The sequence below is a fragment of the Sinocyclocheilus anshuiensis genome, unplaced genomic scaffold (genome assembly GCF_001515605.1).
Source record: "Sinocyclocheilus anshuiensis isolate Anshui unplaced genomic scaffold, SAMN03320099.WGS_v1.1 scaffold367, whole genome shotgun sequence".
In the NCBI taxonomy this organism is placed as follows: Eukaryota; Metazoa; Chordata; class Actinopteri; order Cypriniformes; family Cyprinidae; genus Sinocyclocheilus; species Sinocyclocheilus anshuiensis.
Genome location: NW_015549574.1, coordinates 152,480 through 161,414, shown reverse-complemented (window position 1 = coordinate 161,414; position 8,935 = coordinate 152,480). Strand labels below are relative to the sequence as shown.

The 8,935-nt window shown below is 34.6% G+C and overlaps 1 protein-coding gene across 1 annotated transcript; it reads left to right on the top strand.

Moving 5' to 3' along the window:
- The first annotated feature begins 774 nt into the window (after positions 1-774).
- On the top strand, positions 775-8,576 carry siae (sialic acid acetylesterase). Its single transcript, XM_016445570.1, has 10 exons — positions 775-858; positions 4,720-4,881; positions 5,097-5,257; positions 5,355-5,493; positions 5,690-5,864; positions 6,742-6,866; positions 6,955-7,088; positions 7,200-7,354; positions 7,452-7,635; positions 7,797-8,576. The coding sequence occupies exons 1-10, from the start codon at positions 798-800 to the stop codon at positions 8,031-8,033; spliced, it is 1,533 nt and encodes a 510-aa protein (XP_016301056.1). The 5' UTR covers positions 775-797; the 3' UTR covers positions 8,034-8,576.
- Positions 8,577-8,935: the final 359 nt, after the last annotated feature.

Below are 8,935 nucleotides of genomic sequence, written 5' to 3'. Positions count from 1 at the left end.
GAAATCAGTGGTTAAGTTGTATTTACAACACTGTTCCAGAACAGTTCAACCCAAATATTCAGATGTGTGCAGCACATTTTATGGAGGACTGTTTCCTAATCCTGGAAGAGTAGACTACAATGCCGGCTGTTCTGACTCAAAGACTGTAAGTACGTCTTTTATATTTAAAGAGTTTTTATACTTTATAGATTCAAACGCGAGTATTGAGCAGTGTAGAGTAGGGCTTGTTGTTTGTCATTTCTCCGATCACAATGCAGACATGGTTTTATGTTTATGCGGCGCGATGCGATGCAATGCAACGCGTAGAAAGACAGTATAAGTCATTATAATCCGTAATTATGTCCCCACTGGATGCAACAAATGCCTCTTTTATAATGGGTTTTAATGTTTTTGTCTCGTCGCTCCGGCCGGGCAGGGCATCACAGTATGGTAAGGGGCGTAACATTTCTGTCACACGCTTGAGGTATTCGGCCAATCACAATGCACTGGATAGCTGGCCAATCAGCGCACACCTCACTTTTCAGACCGATGAGCTTTGTAAAAATCGACGCGTTTCAAAAAGGCGGGGCATAGAGGAGAAACAATAATGTACAGTATGTGGAAAATAATGTTTTTTTATCTTAAACCGCATAAACACATTTCATTACACCAAATACACAAAATAATGTTCTTTTTAGCAACATCATATGACCCGTTTAAGTGACCGGTTTGACAACTTAGTTGAATCATGAGGTAAACGCTGCCTGCATTGCCTGCTTTAAGTAAATGCACTTCCTTCTTTTCAATCACTTGCAGAGATGCTGACGACGGTTACTTTCTCGCTACTTTTGAGTGCATTTGCCAGTGTTTTATCGGCAGGTAAGTCAGTACTTTTTGATATACAGTGATTTACATTAAATAAATATATATTTTTAACAACGAGGTTTTGATAAGCGTATGTGCATGTTTGCAGACGCTGTACGAATAGTTTTTTTGAGGTTGAAAGCAATAAGGAAATAGTTAAGCATAAACGTGTCGTGCAAATTTACATAATGTGAAATTCAGACTGACTGAAGTGCAATGCGGCGAGGCAGCATCGATGTAGTTGTGGTGGTTGTTGTTCTGTTAAGCGAATGAATAAGCTGAGAACCGATGCATGAGCTTATTATAAGCATTTGGAATGATCCAGTGATTTGACTGAAAGCAGAACATAACTTACATTAATTGCCAGATAGCAGAAAAGCCAAAAAATAAAATGTCTTGTTTTTATAAGTGTTAGCAAAACGCGTAATATGTGCTTACATATGACTTTATGCAATGTGTTTACAGCATGTCACGCGGGGTTGTTATGGATCACGTGTTGACGTATTAGCGTCATGACGTAAAGACATGACCATACATACAAGTGTTGCCAACTTAGCAATTTTGTTGCTAGATTTAGCAATTTTTCAGACTACCCTAGCAACTTTTTCTTCCAAAGGCACCTAGCAAACCCTGTAACCCGAAAACACAAAATACAATGCGTAATTTAAAATGTAGGTAAAAAAACGTGTGAATAATAATTATGGAAAATTCCTTCATATTAATAGATTTTGCCCTATTTTTACAGACTTTTCTTAGAGTGTAGCATACGAACTACTAATACACTGCTTAAATCTATAATCGTTCAGAATGAGTAGTTTTACTAGTTTACTAGCTAATAAAAATAAACTTAAATTGTAATTGTTAAAAAAATGTGAAAGTGTTAAATAATTAAATGTTGTATTTAAAATTAGCTATTTATATTTTAATATTATATTATGCATTTATATTATTTTATAAACACATCTAAATTAACATATTTAAATTTGGTTTTTTTTGCTGAGATTTGATGCAGACACAATTTTGCATCGTGATTACGCAATGACGTCACCGCGTCATTTAGCAACTTTTAGCAACAAATCAATCTTCCTTTAGCAACTTCCCCTGAAAATTAGTTGGCAACACTGCATACATAGCACTCTTAAAATAACAAGGATGTTAATGTGTGATTACTCGACTAGCAAACTGCCTGTGGCATTATCTCATTTCTATCAACAAGCTCTCAAGGCCTGGAAGTTATGTGCATAACTTTTCTCCACATAAAGCAATCTTGTGGAATAATGTAAAAAATGGAAATCTCTTTATTTACAGAGTTGGATGGATAAAGGAATTAGTTAACCGGAAATCTCTTTATTTACAGAGTTGGATGGATGAAGGAATTTATTTTTTATCTGACCTTTTTAATCAGTCAGCTGAGTTGCTTTCTTATGAAAATTTTATGAATAAATGGGCATTTCCTATTAAATATAGAGAATATTATTCTGTGATAAACGCCATTCCCACAGGTTTATTGATGTTAATGAGAAGCTATATGTTGTCCCTTAACATTTGTAGAATTGAACCTGTTCTTAATTTAAATGGGGTGGACATTAACAGTAAAAAATGCACAAATAAATTTATTAGAAATCTATTTTATGAAAAGAGATCTATTAAGCCTAGAGGGAAATTTTTCTGGAACATTTGTTTTCCAGAGATTATTTGGAAAAAAGCTTGGCTTCTTCCCTTTCGGTTTTGTATATCTAACAAACTTCGGGAAATACATCTGAAAGCACTTCATAATATTTATGTTAGTAACTATAATTTATCAAAATTTATGGATATTGATGAAAAATGTTCATTTTGTTCAGATCAGCCAGAAAGAATTCTACATCTTTTTTTAAATGTTACCATTCCAAAAAATTCTGGTAAGATTTATCTATATATATTCAACAGAAATCTGGTTATAATTGTGAATTAACATCCAAAGATGTTTATCTTATATTTTGAATCAAAAAATGCATCTGTCAATTTTATGATGAATCTAATGATTTTATATGGTAAATTTCATATTCATAAAAGTAAAAGAAATAGTTCTAAACCCTGTTTGAAGGTCTTTATGACTGATTTTCATTTGTATTTTGAGTCTCTCAAATGTATTGAATAACAAAAAATGTAGAGATACAATTTTATTCGCTAAAAAGTTGAAGTTACTTGAAAATTGAACGGGTATATGCTGTCTTTTTTTTTTCTTTAAGTATTATTATTGATTTTGATTTTTATTTATTTTTTTCCATGTAATGTAAACCCCTTCCTTTAATTGTGTTATATTTTTGGATGTCTTGTTAAAGTTGTGAATGTTGCATGTTATGTCTTTAATGTCTAATAAAAAAAAAAGATTTTTTTTTTTTGAAATAACAAGGAAGCATCCAAATGGGTTATGTGAACAATGTCATGTTGAAGAAACAATACCTCATGTATTTCTTGAATGTAGCAAATATGAACAAGAAAGAGGAGAAATGATAGTAGAAATAAGAAAAAATGGAATTCAGGATCTTAATTGTAAGGTTTTAATAAAATGGGCAAGTGAAATAAATTGTAAAGTATTTGATTTTATAAGAGAGACGGGGTTGTTAAATAGAATTTAAAACTCTGTTCCACACTCTGGAGCAGAAGGTTGCTGTAATGCACCTATTTGCGTTGGTGCCAGCCGCTGTTAAAAACCAAGAAGACATGAACATTACTGGAGCAACACATTTTGGGAAAATACAAAAGTGATGTTTTGTTCATATCAAAAGGCCACGCGTCCCAATGGGACAATGTTAAAAATATTTTTATCTGTATTACAGTTATTTTGTACAATCTAAATACCTTAGAAAAATAGAGCTTAAATGGAATTTTCTTTTAAATTAGAAACTATTTCGTTTACTCATGTCCACAAAAATGATGTCAACTATTTTACTAACCAACCACTCTCCTGAAAAAAAAAAAACAGTTTATCATAAAACTTTGTGACCATGGGATGTAATTTTGTTCTGTGGCATTTTGAACACGTTACGGTAAATGTCCTCTTCATTTTTCGGTATTTGATCTTAAGTGACCTATTGTCAAGGATTATTATTAATTGCCCATCAACTATGTTGGGTACATTGTTATGGTTTATAATATTTTTATAGTTCAAAATGATGAAAATAATTTTTTATGCTGTATTTCAATCAAATAAATTCAAAATGTAATAAATTCAACAACTTGCTATGATTCAATGTAGATTTTCTTTCTGCTCATTGCTCACTGGATGATATATAGATATGATATTCTCTGTATTATAGATGAATGTTTCCACAATGTTTCAAGTTCAACAGGCCCCTTCCATCACAACTCAGCGACTTATGTATCATCTAGAGTTCCGTGATTCTCACTTGTAAATACAATTTCACTCCATCAGTCATGTGCTTTGAACTCGTAATTACAATATTTCTGACTCCACCTGAAAGACACATAAGTCTGCTTGGCTACATCCTAAAGGTTTCCGCCCTGTGGTCATGGCATTAGAATACAATTAAAAGTGTGGGAAACCACTTTTATCAAAATGTTGGAATATATAACTGAAATATATTGAAAGGATTGGTGGATGTGAATGATGCACTTAATTCATTCCTGAAGATATGCTGAATGAAGGACGCAAAACAAAGGCTGCCTTCCAAGGATCCTTCAAATTGAGATGGCCTTCGATGGCGATTAATAACGTGGCAGCTAAGGTCTACTGCCGGATGCATCCTTCAAACGCCTGGATTATTTGAAATGAACTGTTTGCAGAATCAAGTCACATGAATCAGTAGGATTTCCCCATCACTACAAAACAATCGTATCATAAAGCTTAATCTCATTTCCTTGTATTCCCAGCAGAAGTGTTTCGGTTCTCTTCTTATTATGGGAACCACATGGTTCTGCAGAAGGCCCCAGCCAAAGCAGTCGTGTGGGGATTTGGACAGACAGGTGCCAAGGTTGTGGTGTCATTGTCAGGACCTCACAAAGTCTCTGCACACTCTACTACTGTTATCAATGGTAAGTATCAGTTACACAAATAATATTTTCCAGTGAAGTCTGCTTTAAAGGAAGAGTTCATCAAACAATGTACAGTATATTCTGTTATTTACTCAGACGCTCGTCATTTCAAACCTTGTATGACTTAGGTTCTTCTGTGAAAAATTTATCATTTAGTTAATATCCTGAAAGAATTCAGTACAATAACGGTGCATTCTGACTTTAATGTCTCACAGGTATTTGGCGCACAACTCTCAAACCTATGGAGGCTGGTGGTCCCTACATATTGACTGCATCTCAGAGTACAACTAATAGCTCAATCACACTCACAGATGTGCTCTTTGGAGACACCTGGTTATGTAGCGGACAAAGTAACATGGCATTCACTGTTGGTCAAGTAAGTGAATATCTCTTAACTCAAAGTCTTTGATATGCTTATTCCTCTATTTTCATGTGTGATGTAATACACATGAATGTCACTTGTTCTTCGAAAGGTGATTAATGCAACAAAGGAGTTGGCCTTGGCTTCTAAGTTCCCTGATGTGAGGATCTTCCAGGCTGCCTTGGAGCAGAGTGATGAGGAACTAATTGATCTTGCAAGAGTGGAAGTTCCTTGGTCCCTGCCAACAGCAGGTATGGAATATGGTCTGAAACACAAGCTAATGAGATATTTGTTGCATTCCTGTTTTATCTTAAGGGTGATGTCCAATCTGTTTTTGTCTCCAGAGGACAGTGAAAACCTGTTAGTAAAATGTATGCATAACATACTTTTTCCTGAAGAAATAAGCAGCTGTTCTTGTTGTTGTTTTTTTTGTTTTCATTGTTCAAGAATTGCTTGGCGGAAAGAAATTCAGCCATTTCTCTGCAGTTTGCTGGCTCTTTGGTCGCTATCTCTACAAAACACTGAAGTATCCAATAGGGCTAGTACACTCAAGTTGGGGAGGCACACCTGTGGAGGCCTGGTCATCCCCAAGGGCACTTCATAAGTGTGGATTGGTGAACAGGTACAATGCCAGTACTTACAATACTTTATCATGTTCTGTATTAAGATTTCTATTTCAAATACTGTTCTTTTAAACTTTCTTTTTTTTTCAAAGAATCCTGAAAAAATAGTTTTCACAAAAATATTAAGAAGCACTGTTTTCATCATTTGATAATAATAAGAGATGTTTCTTGAGCATCAAATCAGTATATTAGAATGACTTCTGAAACATCATATCGCACTGGTGGATTAATGACTGCTGAAAATGTATGCCATCACAGGAATAAATGCCATTTTTAATATATTAAAATAGAAAAGATATTTTAAATTGTAATATTACACAATATTACTATTTTTACAGTATGCAGCCAAATGAGCATAATATTTAATCCTTCCTTTTTATATATATGAAAAAGGACCCTTGCAGACCATTATGACTGTGTAAAGGTCAATAAGTATGTAAAAATATCATATAATTTGAACATTTTATGACTAGGCAAGGTACGATCAGATTTAAAAATAATTTGTGATTAAAAAAACCTACCTTGGGAAATATGTTTAATAAAGATTAAGATGTGCACACTCATGTATTCGAGATGTAAAGATGCACTGCATGATGATTCAATTTAATCTGTTTCTGGAAATAATATAACAGTTTTTTTTAAACTATATGAACCCAAAAAGTAGTATAACAAGTAGTGCATAGTAGTAACAAGTAGCTAGTATGTTCCCAAGAATGACATTTTTAATTTTCTTTTTCTTATACACTCTTATACATCATTGACCTACATAAGTAAAAAAAATAATAAATAAAAAGTTGGTGCAGTACAGTAGTTGAATTACTTCTCATTTTACATGTTTATCTTCTGTACCGGAATTTCCTGCACTATTCCCCATAGTGTTTTACCTGTAGACACTAACGTCTTGGAGAACGCCTCTGCTAAATGGGACAGTTCAATGCTCTGGAATGCCATGATTCATCCATTACTCAACATGACCATAACAGGAGCCATATGGTACCAAGGTATTAATTCTCAGGTGAAGAATTATAGCGCTGTATATCAATTATAACATGCAAAGACTTGCTATTTTTACTTTGCTTTTTATCTCAGGTGAGGCTAATACAAACTATAACAGGGATAAATACAACTGCACTTTCCCTGTGATGATTGACGACTGGAGGATGGCTTTCCATGAAGGCTCAGATGGCCAGACTCCACTAGACTTCCCATTTGGATTTGTACAGGTGCCACTGAATAGTCAGTAATTTAAGAGATATATCTTAACAATACTTTTGACAAGACCCATGTATCATCAATACTTAAACATCAAATTGTACTTCCATTTACTTTTCTAGCTAAGCACATATCGTGAAAACGATCCACAAGATGGGTTCAGAGAAATACGCTGGCATCAGACCGCAGACTATGGCTATGCCCCTAATGAGCGCATGAAGAACACCTTTATGGCTGTTGCTATTGACGTACCTGATGATAGGTCCCCCTGGGGCAGGTGAGGAGGAGCACAAACTGTAGTTAAAGTGTTATTCAAATAGTTTAATGGAAGTGCTGATTTGCTTGTTTTTTTGGTGGGGGTGGGGGTATAATAGTATCCACCCGGAGGATAAACAGGACGTGGCATACAGACTTGTGCTTGGGGCAAGAGCTGTCGCCTATGGGGAGAAAAATGTATCTTTCCAAGGACCTTTCCCTACTCGTGCCATGCTCAAACAGGATTTCATTTGCATTGTGTTCAATCAGGGTATTAGTGCCATTGCCGATGATTTTTTTGAGGTAAGGTCACCTTCACATGCGTTCATTCAATTTGAAAATTATGATTTTAAAAAATATACATTCAAACAAAGGCCAGTTTTAAGTTTGAAGTGAGAATGCTTCTTTTGAACTGACCTTGACTAACTGATAATGTTTTCATTTTTATCTTTTTTTTACCATAGATCTGCTGCTCTGAGGATAAGACGTGTGAATCAGATGACAAATGGTTGCCTGTTGTCATTGTAAAACATGGCATTAATTATGTTCATGTATCTACACCAAAATGTCCAGCTGCTGATATTACTGCAGTGCGTTATCTCTGGACAGACTGGCCTTGTAAATTTAAAGCCTGCCCTATCTACAGCTCTGATGGACTCTTACCTGCACCACCGTTCATCCTGGCCATAACAAACCAGTGACCAACAATAGTAAATGTCTCTTAATATCATATAGCAGTGATTTCAATCCTGGTCCTGGGGGCCCATTGCACATTTGGTATGCCTCTATTATCTGACACGCTCAGTTTGGTTGATAAAGCTCTCTGCTGATGAGTCAATGATCTGAATCAAGTGTGTAAGGAAGACCAGGATTAAAAACCACTGCCATATAGGGTGCAAAAATAATTATATGAATGTGCAAACTGTACAAAATATTTGTTGAGAGAGATTTTGAATGTACTTCTGTAAATCATTTTGAGTGACACAATTTAAATATGTTTGTAATTTGAACTCTCTGATTGGAGAGCTGTTTTCCACCCCAATTTAATCAGTTTGCACTTTAGATGTGCCCTTTTGTGAAAGGTTACAATAAGTTTACTTTTTATGTGACATAACATTGAACATTTTGTATTGTCAGGCTTAGTTTTATTGTCTGAGGTTGAGTTTTGTCACCATACAATAAAGCAGTTTTTCCTGTAAGACATGGTCAAACAAAATATTTACGAGACACTCACAGTAAAGCAGATATGTCTTCATTCTATGAAACACTGCCATAAAACATTTATGTTTCGTTTTCAGAAAAGCACTGCTGACTGGAACCTATTATAATAGTTAATAAAAATATTATATAAGAATTAATAGGCAAATTTTCTAAATATAAAACCTATGTAAAGTACAGCATTATCTTGCGAAACAGAAATAAATTTTGTGAAGCAGAGAAGATGCTTACCAAATATGGGCTCAATGACCACACATACCTACACAGACAAAGAGTCTGGCTGATTTGAGACTTGAGGGGTTAAAACTGAGGCAATTTCTCCTTCACTGTAATGAGTGTAGAGTTGAAAGAAAATAATGTTTAGATGTCATATAACACATTCCAC